Genomic DNA, 16,770 nt, shown 5'->3' with positions numbered 1-16,770 from the left:
GATTTTTTTGACTTTTATAGAGGACAAATTTGAGGCAGGAGAATAGGGTCTGGAGACAGGGAGCATATGGCCCATTCATGCTGACTTCCTAGAACTAAGTCAAATGGAAACGCTTCAGCTATAACAGGAAATATCCTCTCCATTTACTTAGGGAGTACACTGAGTAAATGACTTTGAAACTTTACTTCATCCTCTTCATTTACATAGGGCATACACCAAGTAACCAATGGAAACCTCTAGAGGGTATTTAGGCCCCTGAAAATTCTGTAACAGGGCTCATACGCCCCTATGCTTGGCCTGCTCCCATCGTGTGGAGCATACTTTCACCTTCAGTAACTCTCTGCTTTTGTTGCTTCATTCTTTCTTTGCTTTGTTTGTGTGTTTTGTCCAATTCTTTGTTCACGATGCTGAGAACCTGGACACCCTCCACTGGTAACAAAATGAGAGGTAAGGATCTGGAAGACGGCATGGCTTGTTCAAGGTTTGCCAGTGTTTGCTTTTTTGGTGAGTCTAAATCAAGGGCTGTACTTCCATTTACATCATGAGAAAGCAAAAGGTTGTTCTTATGCCTCCTGGTAACTGGGTGTTTGTAGCAATGCCCCTGAGAGTCCAAGAATTTCTCCTGTAGGTATATTCACTCTGGGCACTGCTTTCTACTGCAGGGGCACAAAACTGTCGGGGCCCCATTTAATGTCACTTCAACCTTACCCAGCTACAGTTAACCACTTTAATTACATTAACGTGTGCTATCCTAGGGACGCCCCCACCCTACCTTTCAACTCTCATCTTCCACTTCCCTGAAGTATCACGATTATTTCTACTCACATCTAACAACTGGTAGGTAACCAGATCAGATTGGCACAGTGATGTCAAAATGCCTCCTCACTCTCTAGAGAATTGGTCATACTAACAACATGTGAAAGACAGACAGCCCTAATAAAGGCTTGTGTGTTATATGTGAATGACAGACAAGCCTGTTAAAGGATCTCTCATGGGAAAGATTCCAGAGAGTGGGACAGTAGAGTAAAACAAGAAAAAAAAAGTAGAAGTACTAAGGATTTAGTCCTGGCCAGCCATTGTTTCACTGTACTCTGATTCTACCCCCATCCGACATTTCCATTCCCTGTCTTAGACATTTGGCTCCAGTGGCTGCAGAAAAATTAATTCAAATTCTGGTTACTTGTGCCTTCGGCATCCGTGGTCTCTGTAGAGGCATAGGTAACCTAGGGCTGCATCGCCTCCTGCATCCACATTGGCATCACCCACCTGGGAGTTGTCAGCAAATGAAATGAACATCTATAAACTAAGATGAGAATAATACCCTGAAAGGTAAAGTAATTAAAATTATAACAATGAGACGGCCGTCAAAACACTACCCATGTTTATTTAATGTCTGTCATTTGAGAACTATGGGGTGGCCCATTCCTATCACCTCATGAATCCTCTCTATACTTTTATGAGAGGAAAGAGCATAGGTCAGTTCTAAAACAAGCCAATGTGGCGCAAGGTTAATCAAGAAAGCATTGTTGTAGAAGGGGAAGGCCTGAAAAATATGATGACTTGGGATATCAAATATGAGAGGGCATTCCTGGGAAGTAAAAATACCAGCCTGTCCTTTGGTTCCTGGGCATCTGCTCAGGCAGCATCTGCATCCAGTTTGGAAGGTGGGAGAAGGCCCCAGATGCTGCTCCTGGGCTCCCACATTCACATACTTTTGTCTCGTCGTGGCTTCTATTCTTTTGTAATTACCCCAATGCCTAGTTTCTTGAAGGTGTCCTAATGTATATTAACGAGTATTATTTTTAAAGGCATTACATTTTCATAATATTGGGTGAATCACAATTAAACAGATTTCTTTAAGTCTATAGGATTTTTTAAAGCCTTTAATATGCTAATATGCACAATGAATGTCCTAGAAGAATATATATTAGGTCAAGTCCTTTGAAATTACCATTTTTCTTTTTCTTTTTCTTTTTTTTTTTTTTTTGAGACTGAGTCTCATCCTGTCTCCCAGGCTGGAGTGCGATGGCACGATCTCTGCTCACTGCCAGCTCTGCCTCCCAGGCTCAAGTCATTCTCCTGCCTCAGCCTCCTGAGTAGCTGGGGTTACAGGCGCCCACCACCATGCCCAGCTAATTTTTATATTTTTAGTAGAGACGGGGTTTCGCCATGTTATCCAGGCTAGTCTTGAACTCCTGACCTCAAGCGATCCACCCACCTCGGCCTCCCAAAGTGCTGGAATTACAGGTGTGAGCCACTGCGCCCAGCCGCAAGATTCCTTTTTTTTTTTTTTTTTTTTTTGAGAAGGAGTCTCACCCTGTCGCCCAGGCTGAAGTGCAGTGGTGTGATCTCGGCTCACTGCAACCTCTGCCTTCCGGGTTCAAGTGATTCTCCTGCCTCAGCCTCCCCAGTAGCTGGGACTACAGGCATGTGCCACCATGCCTGACTAATTTTTGTATTTTTAGTAGAGATGGGGTTTTACCATGTTGGTCAGGATGGTCTTCATCTCTTGTGATCCACCCACCTTGGCCTCCCAAAGTCCTGGGATTACAGGCTTGAGCCACCGTTCCCGGCCCACAAGGATTCTTTTAACTGTAAAATTGCTTTAAAATTTTGTTTTAACACGAAAAGTTTTCATGGAAAAAGCAGAGCACAAAAGCACACACATTGTATTAATAACTATGTAAAACCTATTCACAGTTGGACTTTAAAAGGGCAAAAACAAAAAAGAAAAGAGTCATTTATAAGGATAGAACTATGGGCCAGTCATGGTGGCTCATGCCTGTAATTCCAGTTCTTTGGGAGGCTGAAGTGGGAGGATTGCTTGAGCCCAGGAGTTTTTGAGACCAACCTGGACAAGATAGGGAGACACCGTCTATAATAAATAAAGTAGCTGGGCATGGTGGTGAGTACCTGTAATCCCAACTACCTGGGAGGCTGAGTTGGGAGGTTGCTGGAGTCTGGGAGGTCGAGGCTACAATGAACCATGACCTCACTGCGGCCGCCCAGCCTGGGAAACAGAATTCTGAGAAAAATCCCAGTGTACCCCCTCCCCATTCTTTCCAAGGTTGGAGAGTAGTGTCAAGGAGAAGATGACCTCCAGCCAGGACTTCAGTATTATGTTCCTCTGGCCTCCTCACTGAGCTAGGTGGACTCCAAGACCTAAGAGACAGGTAAAGCATTACTGTTTGAACAGTTTCTCTGCCTCCTTACCCAGATGAAGCCTGTCTACATAGATCTTCACCCAATGGCTCTTTTCCAAAGTTTGCATTTAAGTTGGTTATTTGAAGTTCTGCACAGGATCCTACAGCAACACTATTTACAAATGATGGTTAACTTTTCCAGTTAGGCCCCAGATGTCTGTTGGATTCCAATGTTTTAGATGTTCTGCACATTTATTTATTTTGAGGCAGGATCTCACTTTGTCACCCAGGCTGGAGTGCAATGGTGTGATCTCAGCTCACTGCAACCTCCGTCTCCTGGGGTCAAGCAATCCTCCCATGTCAGCCTCCTGAGTAGCTGGGACTATAGGCGTAATCCCCGCTACTATGCCAGGCTAATTTTTTTGGTTTGTTTTTTGTTTGGTGGGGTACAGGAGGTAGAGACAAGGTTTCTCCATGTTGCCTAGTCTGGTCTCGAATTCCTGGGCTGAAGTGATCTTCCTGCCTTGGCCTCCTAAAGTGTTTGGATTATAGGTATAAACCACCCTGCCCAGACAATTCTGTACATTTATAATGGGAAAGGAAAATAGTAGAAAATAATCCTATCATAAATGCACAACTGCAGTATAGAATGCACTCTTGAGGGTAACTTAGGGAACTAGCTCCAACTTACAAAGCTGTGACCATGAGAAAATGTCTTCCTGGGCTTGCTTACGTCACTGTCCCAAAAGCCCCTCAGCAGTCTCTTGGTGGAGAGTGAGACTGTCATTGCCCAAGAGAATTCCTCTGTCCAGACCTTTAGACAAAGCCTGGCCTGTGGGAGGGACTCCCAGTGCAGCAGCACCACAGAGCTGCTGACCAGAAAGGCACAGTAACTCAGGATTATGGCTTTCTCCCCAGGGCTCTGTGGGGGAATCCCTCCGCGTAGGGGAAATTCTGGAATCCTGATCTCCCCCTTTCCCTGCACACATCCCACTCACAAATGCAGTCTTGTTCCTAGGTTCTGAGCCAGCAGCAACTTGCAAGCCTGCCCCTAATATTCCTTGCAAACTGTCCTTCTGAAGGACCTGACATGAGTAAGTACCCAAGAGATATATAGCCCCTCTATGGAGAGGCACCCACAGGGCTGGTCCCAAGGTGAAGGTGACCACTGTGGCGGGGGTGGGGGGAGGGGAAGGGTTAAAAACCTGGCTTGTTTTGCTAAATTGCCATGACCCCATATTAAGGTCATTAGACAAAGATCACCTGGCCTAAGGCCAATAAAATGACACCATGACTTTCCCATCAAATCTGGCTGCTTCTCTCTTGGCTGCAGAAAATCATTAATATTTGAACTCTCTTCAACAAATGGAAGAAAGAAGGAAGAGGCTAGAAGGCAGTTTCCTTGCATGACCAGAAGTGAAATCAAATCTCAGCTTCTTGCCTCCCTCGTTCAAATCTCTCCTGCCTCAGGGCTTTCCACCAGGACCTGTCTGGAAAACTTATCTCAAGCTTCAAGGGCTTATGCCTGGGGCTCCTCTGGATGCAAAAAGAAATTCCCTCCCACACAGTACTTGCTATTACATGACTTACCCTATCATGCCTCATAAGACTTTATGAAACTTCTGCCAACCACTTTAAAGGATAATTGTTCCCATACTGTTATATTCTGTTCCTGAACACTTAGGTCTTTTGGTAAAAGGTAGGGTCAATCATCAAATATAGGAAACGGATGAAAGGATATGTCCTTGTACCTGACTGCAGAGCTTGGTGGCTTTGAGTCGTGGGGGCAGCAGAGGAGAAAAGCTGCCACCAGCAACTGCATATAGAGAAACGGAGGCTGAGAGACCAGCCGATGTCAGGAGTGAGGGGGAGAGCAGCAGATCAGGGGAGTGTAGTGTCATGGAAACCAAGAGAAAGAGCTTCAGGGAGGTGGTGGGGACATCTGTGTTGAATGCTGAAGTGAAGACAAGATAAGAACAGAGGTGTAAACATTAGACTCAGCCATGTGGAGGGGATGAGAGGCATTGACAGGAACAGTATCTAGGTATAGTGGGGACAAAATCCATCTAGAGTAAATTGAAAAGGAAATAAGAATATGTTGCTAAGCGCTTTATGTCTTAGCTCATCTCATTCCTATTACAATCTTATGATGTAGATTCTAATATTATCCCCATTTTACAGATGAGGAATCCAGGCGCAGAGAGGATAATTAAATTGCTCAAGGTCACACAGTTAGAAAGTGTGACTCGGCTCACTGCAGAGTTGGATGGACCCAGACAACGGGGCTCCAACCTGTGCTTGAAACCTCTACCTCACTCTCCTTTTGCAATGCCACAAAACCAGGATGAACACTCACTCCAGGCAACACTAGCAACAAGTGCTGAAAAGGAAAAAAAGAGAGATGGGGTGGGTAGCTGGAGAGGTTGTGGGGCCGAGACAGGGTTTTCTTTAAAGACAGAAAATCCTGTTACACGGGTTGCATGCTGATGGGGATAATAGAGGTGCAGAGGAGAGACTGATGATATCGGCTGGAGGAGGTGTTTGTGAGCTGGGAGATGAGATGGATCCAGAGCACAGAGGGGCTGACCTTTGATATGAGCTGAGCAAATCCTCTGGTACCAGGAGGGGAGGCAGAGAAAAAGGGCACCCGGTGACTGTAGCAGGTAGTTTTGGATGTGAAAAGATGAAGGAGTACCTGTCTGCTGGTTTCTCTTTTCTCAGTGAGGGGGAGAGCAAGATAATCATCTGAGGCTGGGGTGGGGAGAAGGGATGAGGATTGTAAGAGGATTGAAGAGGGAAGAGAGGTATGAAATGGCCATTCTGAGGGTGGAGGTGCCAAGAAAACACAATGAGGAGGCAAGACAAGGAGCTACAAGAGACAATTCCTACATTTTATGGATTCACTCTCTGTCTCTCAAATCTTTCATGGTTTTTGTCTATGAAATTTTTCATTTTAAATTGCAGAATAAGAAAGAGGAAAAACTGCCTGCCCTCTCTCCCATGATCACTGTGCTGGCAGCAGCAGGAACACATCTGAAGTGATGTGATAGGAAATCAGAAGCATTGCAGGCAGATGGTTTGGGATTGTGAAAAGCGCACACACAGAGAAATGTAGCCTGGGTTTCTTACCTGTAGAAACTTTATGGCTTTTCCTTGTTTTCATCAAGACCCATCTGCGGCTCTGTAGCAGATTTCTTAAAGAAGAATGTGGAATGATAAATGATCCCAGGTGAAATTTATATCTGTCTGGATTAAATCCTCGTGCTTTTCTGAAGGAATCAGGGAGCACAGAGAGGCTGCTAATACAGACAATCACCTGGAGGTCTTCTTACGCCACAGATTACCAGGCCCTGATCCAGAATTCTTGATTCTTTGCAGGATGGGGGGAATGAAAATTTGCATTTCTTATAGTTCCCAGGTGATGTGGATGCTGCTGGTTGGAAGACCATACTTTGAACATTGAGTTTGGATGGGGAAGGCCTTAGGGTTCATCTAGTTCACCACCTCAGGTGGCAGGGGATTTCCCACACCTCACAGCACAAGGACTAGAAAGAGGATATCTGAATCCATTGAAATCTCAAAAGATTCCAGACACAAAATGTCCTTAAGTCCAGCTGCTATTGTTGGACTTGTCATTCCTCTCCCTCCCTCCAAGTCTCTGTTTTCTGCAAAAACATTGGCGGGAATAATTTGAGAGTAATTAACACATAAAGTGCTATTTACAAGACGGTGCTCTGAGCTCTTTACTTGTATTAACTCAGTCTTTATAACAGCCCTGTGACCTAGGTGCTACTATTATTAATGCCCGATTTACTGATAAGGTAATGAAGACACAGAGAGGTTAAGGAACTTCCTTGAGGTCACCCAGCTAGGAAGTGGAGAGCTGGAATACATCCACAGATTAGACTAACTCCAGTATCCACGTTATTTCCACACTTTCATATGGCAAAAGTAAGTATGTATGAAGTCTGGGTCTCTCAGATTTGTGGATTCTTGGTGCTTGGGTAAAATGTGGTCTGCTAGGGTCCAACACAGTTTTTTTTTTTTTTTTTCTTTTGAGAGGGAGTCTCGCTCTGTCGCCCAGGCTGGAGTGCAGCGGTGCGACTCGCCTCACTGCAAGCTCCGCCTCCCGGGTTCATGCTATTCTCCTGCCTCAGCCTCCCAAGTAGATGAGACTACAGGCGCCCGCCACCACGCCCGGCTAATTTATTGTATTTTTTTTTTTTTTTAGTAGAGACGGGGTTTCGCCGTGTTAGCCAGGATAGTCTTGATCCCCTGACCTCGTGATCCGCGCACCTTGGCCTCCCAAAGTTCTGGGATTATAGGCGTGAGCCACCGCGACCGGCCACTCAACACAGTTCTTAGCTAGGGTCCCTGGGCAATGTAAGATCTTTGAAAACACCCTGTTTTGGCCGGGCACAGTGGCTCACGCCTGTAATCCCAGCACTTTGGGAGGCTGAGGTGGGCGGATCACGAGGTCAGGGGATGGAGACCATCCTGGCTAATACGGTGAAACCCCGTCGCTACAAAAAATTAGCCAGGCGTGGTGGCGGGCGCCTGTAGTTCCAGCTACTTGGGAGGCTGAGGCAGGAGAATCACTTGAACCTGGGAGGCAGAGGTTGCAGTGAGCCAAGATTGTGCCACTGCACTCAGCCTGGGCAACAGAGTGAGACTCTGTCTCAAAAAAAAAAAAAAAAAAAAGAAACCCTGTTCTACCATTCTTTAAATGCATAGCCCTTGGACAAGCTGCATATTTTATTCTGATTATCCCATTGATAAAATAAGGTGTTCTGACTTTCTGAATTTTTAAGCTAAGAAAGAGTTTAAATATATATATATCTATAAAAATATACATTTGTTTATATAAATATATATTGTATTATATATATATATATACAGAGAGAGAGAGAGAGAGAGGAGAGAGAGAGAAAGGAGAGAGAGAGAGAGAGAGGAGAGAGAGAGGAGAGAGAGAGGAGAGAGAGAGAGAGAGAGAGAGAGAGAGAGAGAGAGAGAGAGAGAGAGAGAGAGAGAGAGAGAGAGAGAGAAAGTCTTGCTCTATTACCTAGGCTGGAGTGCAGTAACACCAAGGCTCACTGCAGCCTTAACCTCACAGGCTCAAACAATTCTCCCACCTCAGTCCCGAGTAGCTGGGACTGCAGGTATATACCACCACACCTTGTTGATTTTTGTATTTTTTGTAGAGATGGGGTTTCACCATGTTGCCCAGGCTTGTCTCAAACTCCTGAACTCCTGGGCTCAAGTGATCCACCTGCTTTGGCCTCCCAAAGTGCTGAGATTACAGGTGTGAGCCATGGTGCCCGGCCAGCATATAATTCTTACTGAGTTTCAGTCACTCCTTACTCCTGCACTCATTCATCTAGAGCAGCTGCCTGAAGCAACACAGACCAACAATCCACAGTTTCCAGCCAATTCTGGGAAGAGCTCTGCCCTTGGCCAGCTAAGAATTCTTCTGCCATGACAGTCACTGAGGAGGCACGGTTTTTCCCAGTGATAAAGGGTTCTGCTTAAGTAGCAAGAGAATAAGCACAGCTGATTAGAAAGGTAATTTTTCAGTAAAAGTCGGTATAGAGGACTAGATAGTAACAGGTTGGTTCCTGCCACTGGCTGCCTAGGAGACATTGAGCAAGGTAACTTGCCTCAACATTTGCATCTATGAAATGGAGATAATTAGGACTATGAGACAGTTTAGCTAATTAAGCATTACCACGTGCTTGGTCATAGTCACATCGCTCCAACTGGCCCCTGAGGTTGTTGTTCTTGGTGTCAGCAGTGCCTCAGCAGAGATCTAGACGCTGAGCTTGTACACACTAGGACCTCCCAGATGCACCTCACCCACGCTGAAGCTCTTTGCCACCAACTTTTAATGCTCTATACTGGAATTAAAAGAGTCAGACATTTAATAAGTCTTAAATCCTAGCATCCTCAGGTTTAGAGAGGGATTGTGTCTCAGACTCATGACAACAAAAGGTGTGGTGGACTTTATTATTATCTTTTCTTCTTTTCTTTTTTTTTGTAGAATAAATCTACAGAACTCTACGAGTATTCTCATGACAACAAAAGGTGTGTGTGGTGGACTCTATTACTATTATTATTTTGTGGAATAAGAATCTAGAGAACTCCAGAGTTCTTTTAGAGCTAACTGAATTTAAGAGATTCCTGGGGTAATTAATCCAAAGTATACCCTCACTGCAACATCTATTTCAGGGTCAGAAGTGCCAGTGGAGTCGTGAAATTGAACTTAACAAATTTTTATGGAGAGCCAACCAAGTACCATGGATTGTAGAGGGAGTTGCAAGTAATGAGTATAGCAACAGCTAACCTTTATGGAGTTCTTAGGATGTGCCAGGAACATGATTATCACATGGCATTCATACAGCCCTAGGAGTTAGGTACTATTATCTGCCCCGTTTCATAGATAGGGCAATTGAAGCTCTTGGAGGGTAAATGTTCATGATGGAACAAGGATTTGAATCCAGATGCATAGCCATAGTGCTGCGTAGTGCTGCATTGCCTCCCTACCACAATGAGCAAGACAGACTCCCAACCCTCAAGGACCCTGGTGAGGGAAACAGGCACCAGGAACAGATATTCATAAACATGGCTGACTGTGAACATAAGATGGGCAATTGAAGGCAACTAGAAAAATCCTGTAAGACTTCAAAGTGGAGGTGGCATTTGAGCTGAATATGGAAAGAAATGAGTAGCATTGCAACAGGTGGAGATGGGGGAAAAGCGTAACGCTCAGAAAACCATCTACTCCCGATGGGGGCAGGAACACAGGTGCCACCTATTGAAGTCTTTCTTCCAATGTACAATTTATCTCATCTTGCAGATTCCTGTCCTGTTCACGGGATGGACTCAGAAGGTTCTGAAGGCTCAGATTTTATAGGCTCAGGGAAGCTGAAAGTTGGACACCAATATGGCCTGTGCTGAGATCTCCTTAGCCTAGGCTCAAGCAAGATTTTCTTACCAGACAAGCTTCCATGGTGTTGCTTGGCACTGTTTTCCCCGACCATCAGGGTCTGAGATGTCTGAGCCAGGCACCAGCTTGCAAACTTAGGAGAAATGGGAAACCAAAATTCCAAAGCAAACTCCCTGAGCCTCCTTGTTCCAGGCTCCCTCATTCTCTACTTCATCCACCTTCCTCTGGTAGAAAGATCCCTGCTCCTTCTCTACTCAGTAGCTTCCTTCCTGTGATGTTTTTATCAATCCCATTGTCACCAGTGATTTCAGATGAAACAGGGCAAGTGTTTATGGATCACTACCTTGCGTGTTCCACGAGACTCCGCTCTGTTGACATTCATTAATCTCTATCCTGACCTCTTGCTATCTTTCTTGCCATTTATTCTCAGCTCTTTCCTTGACCCCCCGCTTCCTCTGCCCACCCTTGAATGTTGGTGTTCTTCAGCTCTCCATCCCAGCCCCTTGCTTCTCTCCCTCCACGTGCTCTCCTTAGAAGCCACCCACTATGACTATTCCTTGCCCTTGAGCTATTGACACTCATATGTCTATCCCCAGCCCTGACTTCTCCTAGTTTTAGCCTCATGCCTTCTGCTACCTAGGGACCATCTTAGGTTGGTCCCAGGGGAATCTCAAGCTCAACACATTAACTAGATCTCCTCTCTTCCTTGTCCCCAACTCACTGCACCCAATCCAGAAACATGGAAGTCATTCCAGGATCTGCCCCTTGCCACATCTACTCTTATTCTGCAGCATCCTACCTGCCCCTCCAATCATTGATCAAATATCACCAGTTTTAAGTCCAGTGTTTCCTGAATCCATTTTCCTCCTGTAGTTCTTTACTCTCACTCTCATCTATGCCAGGTCCCTGTCATTCTGTATACTCTGACCACAACTGTTTCCCAACTCTTCTTCTGGCCTCCAGGCTTGCTGTCCACCTGATGAAAACCACCTTGACCCCCTTCTGAAGGCTCTGAAGGCTCAGATTTTATAGGCTTAGGGACACTGAAAGTTGGACACCAATATGGCTTGTGCCTGTAAGGGCTCCTCATCACCACAAATCCCAGTTCTGAGTCTAGTGAAGAAGGCCCATTGTGACCTGGTGTGACCTCTCAGCCTCATCTCCCAGCATTCCCTGCCTCATCTTCATGTTGTGATAATACAGAGTAGTGTGCAGCTTTCCAACATACCATACTCATTCGTGAGTGTTATTGCATTTGATTTAATTCTGTTTCCTCTACTTAGACAGCCTTTTCCACCCTTCTTCACCTGGGTCATACGAACTCATTGTCCAAGACATGGCCCACCCATCCTCTGGCTCAGAAACCCTCCCCAAAAGCCTTGGGTGACGGAAGTGCTCCACTTGCAACCTGTGCTTATTGTCTCAGGACTTAAGGGTGGCACGTTAGAGTTGTTATGTGGGAGTCTTTCTCCTCCATTAGGTTATGACCTTAACAGCATCTTGCATCTTAGTCACCTTTGCCCCATTGTCTAGTGCAAAATTCAGGACATAGTAAGTGCTCAGTTAATATTGTTGACTGGAACTTAATTCCCTCAGAGCAAGGGTTTTCTACCCCTGTCCTCCTAGCAGGCACTTTGCAAATGTTCCATAAGTGAATGCTGCTGCCGTCGACAGCCATAATGGGGAGAGGGGAAGAGGGTGCTAGTTATACAGCTCCTAAATGTGCATGGAGGCCAGGCATGGTTAAAAACTGCACATCAGCATTTGATCCCTGAGCAGCATGCATGCTGAAAGTGAGATCTGAAGGAATTAGGCTCTCTGGTAATTATGAATACTTAGGAGAATAACTCACCGAGTCTGCAGAGGATGGCAGGCCCTTTCATGAGCGTTCCCACATCACCACTGTCATGATCACCTCCAGGAGAGGCATTTTTATGAATGAAGGCCATTATGACAAAGGGAGAGGGTTGTTAGGGTCAAGAGTTCCCCCAGGCAGGCTCCACCTGCATCCCTGAGACGAGCTTTTATGATCCTGCTCCCCACTGAAGCTGCTCATTGGCCCTCTTCCTGGAGGCCCCTTGCACAAAGGATCTGCCACCCTCACGGACAGTCACTGCTTCTGAAACTGCAGAGCGTGAATAGCTAACAAGGCATGCAGGGGCCAACAAGAGGAGTCTCTGTTGATTCCAATGGGTTTCTGAAGGGGGGGGGATCTGAATTTTGAACACGAACCTCCTGCTAATCCTCCAGCAAAACCAGTCAGACTGGATGCAAAGCCTTATGAGAGAGCCCACACATCCCATCTGACTCCGAACAACGGAGCCACTTGTCATAGAAGGAGCGTTTCATGTCCTTGGGATCAAGGCTGGAGGAATGAGGGGCATGGGGAGCTGGGACTGGCAGGAGCAGGGGCAAGGGTGGCAGGGGAAAGAGCTTGGGATTTCAGAGCAAGATCCCCGCATGCACGGTTTCACAGTCACCTGGCCTTAACTTCTCTGAGGTGATAACGAGCCCTCACAAGGCGGTAGTGGACACACTGCTCTAAGACACCTAGTGCAGGGCAGGGAAAGAGGCGCTCACAAAATGCTGGCTCCTCTGACATAGGTGCTTCTTAGGGACATCCTCTCAGGGCAGAAGGGTCTAGAGGAAAGCCCCCGCCACCCACTGCTTCTCCTGGAGCACAGTGCTCTAGCCAGGCACAGGGGAGGGGGAGAAGTGCTGCCGCAGCCACCCCCGCCAGCCCTGAAGAGCTCCTCATCCCTGCTACCCAGCAAGTGATTTCAGATAAATGTGAGTCGAGTCTGCGGGAGCTGATATTTTGTTTCAAGGAGAAGAATTTTCTAGGCTGCCTCTGGGAAGTAACACTACTCTCTTAGTCTCTTCACAAACTTCTCACAGTTGACCTGAGGATTCCTTTCCTCTCTCCTTCCCTCTCTTCTTTTCTTCCTTTTGTGGGAAAAAGAAACAGAAATTGGAGGACTGATCTTTCAAACAACCTCTAGAACCAACAAGTATCAGTCTCCCTAAACACTGTCCTGAGTTGTGACTGACATTGGATCAATCATTTCAAGAAAACCCTGCACTTTCCATCTCTTTCGCTCCAGGACGGTAAATGCTGTTCTGAGGGAAAAAGAGGCAACTAGAATGTAGCTCAGGGGAGAAGCAAAAGGTAGGGGAGAGGACTTGCTTCCTTCTTCCTCTCTGGAGAGTTCAGCAGCAGCAGCAACAGCAGCAGCAGCAAGTTCTCCTCTCCAAGGAGCTCCTAGGAAAACTAGGGACCCCACCTTTGAGCTGGGGGCAGGGGGTCTGGGAAAGGGTGTTGGTGTGAATTGCTCAGGAGTAGCAAGAAATTACACCCATAGAGAAATGAAAGTACATTCTCCTCCTTCCCCCGGGGGCTGCATAAAGGGTCCTCCTGCATCCCCTCCACCGTCGCAGTCATGGATTCCCTGCCATCCCACAATACAGCCCACACCAGCCTGCTCGGTGTCCCCAAAACGGTGCTCACAGCCTTGACATCTCAGGGGAATGCCCAGCCTGGCACACACTTCCCTCAGTCCAAGCTGCCCAGCAAGGGCCAGCCCTCCATGGCAGGCCACCAACCAAAAACCTCCCTAACCCTGAGCAGGTGCCCTGAGCAGCTGAGGTGGGATGTTAAGTCAAGTCCAGGCTCTTGTCTGGCCAGGCTCCCACTGGCCCAATGCTGGACCAGATAAAATTATAGGTGGGGTCCTATGGGACAGCCCAGCAGTGCTCAGCACCCCTAAAAGACCTCACCGCTGTTCCCTTCACCCATAAGGATAGACAGAAGAGTATATACTACCTCCAGAAGAGGATCTGCCCCAGGGAAGCCATGGCTGGGGAAGGTTCCCAGCGTATCTGGGTACTGGCTGAGTGGAGCTGCTGCTGCCCTCCTTGGTGACTCACAATCAGCTCCCGTGTGCTGGCCTTAAATAGTGTGTTCAGGCCGGGAGTGGTGCGTGCACCTGTAGACAGCTCAGGTATGAGGAAACTGGCTGTGCAGAATTCCCTGCAGGCACAGTGGCTGCCTGCTCCAGCCAGCCAGCCAAGCCAGGGGCTCAGAGCTGCCTTTCCAAGCCTTGACTTTGGGAGAGGGTGACGGGGAAAAGCTTCCCAGGCCCTTGCTTCAGGGCTTGTATTCAGCAGGACTTTCCTCCTGACTGTGGAAGGGAGCTGTAGGGAGGGAGATTTAATCTCAAAATAAGAAAGGACTGGAATAACTCAAAGTGTCAGGCTATGCTAGGAGCCTGGGGGCCAGGAGTCCCCATCTCTGCTGGTAGATGATGCTCAGAGGCTGGGTCACCACTGGTCAGGTCTCTCATGGAGGAGACTCACGCTGGGGGACCTCAGGAAGGCCATGAGCTTAAGTGACAAGACCACTGAGTTTGTCACTCAAGACTGAACTTGCCTAGGTCTCCTGAGATGCCCAGCTGGGTGTGCAATTCTCTTCCGGTTTCATTTCAGTGGAGCGGGAGAGGGCCAGCACTTCCCACCTTGCAATTTTTTTGACACTCCAAAAAGACACTGAATGTGCTCTGCTTCAACTGCCCCTCTCTCTGGAGATCCCAAGACCCAGAAGCAATTACTGTCAAAGGTGAGTGAGTTAGCAAAAATCTCTGACATTTCATCCAGCAGATTGCCAACTAGGCAAGATTCTCGTTAAAGCCTAAGCCTTGCTCTCTGTCTCTCTTTCTCTCTCCTTATTGTTTCCTCCAGCCCCCAGGAGAACCTCGGATGGGAAAGTTTCACGACTGGTTGCCCAGTTTACTGCTGCTGCTGACTGACTATGTTTGCAGTGAAGGTGCTCCAGGCCTTCAGCGGCATCCTCCTAGTGTTGGCGTATGGGCAGGTGGAGCAACCACTGAGTAAAGATGGTGCAGGAAGGGAGAACTGAGCAGTGAAAAGAAGGCAACAGGAGAGGGCAAGGTCACAGTGGAAAGACCTTCAGAGTCACACAGCTAGGTTCAATTCCTGGATTCCTAATTCATCATGTGGCTTTGAGAACATCACTTTACTTCAAGGCGTGTCTCACCGGGCTGGAGTGAGGAATAAGTGAGAGGGAGTCTATGTGCCTTCCCCTCCCCAGAGTAAGTAAAGGGCGATGCCCTGGAATCTATGCAGCGCCGATGCTGAGTGGGTCCTTCCCGGGTCTGGGGAAGCTGAGGGCAGTGGGAGCAGTGGTTTCTGTAATTCCAACCAAAGGCACAGGGATTCTGCCCTGCCCCTCAATGACCCTTAAGAAGAGCAGCCTCAGCTGGGCACTGCGGCTCAAGCTTATAATCCCAATATTTTGGGAGGCCAAGGTAGGAGGAATTTTTTTTTTTTTTTTTTTTTAAGACTGAATCTTGCTCTGTCATCTACGCTGGAGTGCAGTGGCGCAATCTTGGCTCACTGTGACCTCTGCCTCCCGGGTTCAAGTGATTCTCCTGCCTCAGCATCCCAAGTAGATGGGATTACAGATGCGCCACCACACCCAGCTAATTTTTGTATTTTTAGTAGAGATGGGGTTTCTCCATATTGGCCAAGCTGGTCTCGAACTCCCGACTTCAAGGGATCCACCCACCTCGACCTCCCAAAGTAATGGGATTACGGGCATGAGCCACTGCGCCTGGCCGGTAGGAGGAATTCTTGAGCCTAGCAGTTCGAAACTAGCCTGAGCAGTATAGTGAGACTTCGTCTCTACAAAATTAAAAAAAAAAAAAAAAAAAGAATCCTTCTGGTAGGAGGCAAACAAACAAAAAATTAGCTGGGCATATAGTCCCAGCTGCTCAGGAGGCTGGGGTGGGAGGATCACTTGAATGGGAGGTTGAAGCTACAGAGAGCCATGATCATGCCACTGCACTCCACGCTGGGCAACACAGCAAGACACTATCTCAAAAAATGAAATAAAATAAAATAAAAAAGCAGCCCCACTTCAAACATCCTGGGGCAGAGTCATGGAGTTTCTCTCTTCTAGCCATGCATCATCACTAAAGGAACAGCTAAGGATGACCCTGGAGGGAAAATCAAGACAACCCAGCAGAGACACCTCCAAGTAAGAGGGAAAATGCCGCTTCAGCGGCCTGCCTGTTAGAGGGCAGGCATTACCTGGCAGGCATGTGGAGCTGAAAAGCATTCTGCTGCCTCTGGAGAAGCAAATGGACAGTACTCTGGTTCTGACTCCAAAACCTTAAGAGTATCACACACAAAATAATGAGGGAAATCATTACAAAGCAACAGCCCAAACGTGTGTGTGCGCGCATGTGCACGTGCGTGCCTGTGTAAAGAGAGTCTTGGAAACATTGAACTCTCCAGCATTTGAAAGTCTCTCTTGGCTCCCCTGACACTGTTTTCTGAGACTCTCACTAATGCCCCTCACTGCCTTGTGCCCAGGCCCTTTTCCTTCACCTCTCCTGTAAGTGATAGGGGTCCCTGTGGTCCTGTCCTCTGCCTTTTCTTCTCAGAGTATGCATGTGCCCTGGGTGACCTCGTCCACTGCTCTGCTTCAACTGCTCCTCTCTCTGGAGATCACAATATCTGCATCCTCAGCTCCCTTCCCTTGACCAAACCCCAACCCCACACACCCAGCTGCTTAGTGGACATCTCTACTCGGCTGTCTAGAAGCCACCATCTCCCATCTCTAACCCAGCTGCTCCCCCTAGGTCACACTTTTTGGAACACAAC

General features: G+C 47.3%; 1 protein-coding gene across 1 annotated transcript in view; it reads right to left on the bottom strand.

Moving 5' to 3' along the window:
- VTCN1 (V-set domain containing T cell activation inhibitor 1) overlaps window positions 1-14,040 on the bottom strand; it is a 68,633-nt gene extending 54,593 nt beyond the window's left edge. Inside the window, exon 1 of the mRNA XM_033197632.1 lies at window positions 13,910-14,040. Within this exon, the coding sequence (XP_033053523.1) occupies window positions 13,910-13,941 (32 nt within the window). The 5' untranslated portion in view covers window positions 13,942-14,040. The remainder of the gene's footprint in view (window positions 1-13,909) is intronic.
- Between the last annotated feature and the right edge of the window lie 2,730 nt (window positions 14,041-16,770).

The sequence above is a fragment of the Trachypithecus francoisi genome, unplaced genomic scaffold (genome assembly GCF_009764315.1).
Source record: "Trachypithecus francoisi isolate TF-2019V2 unplaced genomic scaffold, Tfra_2.0 Lachesis_group5, whole genome shotgun sequence".
In the NCBI taxonomy this organism is placed as follows: Eukaryota; Metazoa; Chordata; class Mammalia; order Primates; family Cercopithecidae; genus Trachypithecus; species Trachypithecus francoisi.
Note: the sequence above shows the minus strand (reverse complement) of the source record. Positions and strands in the feature narration are given on the sequence as shown.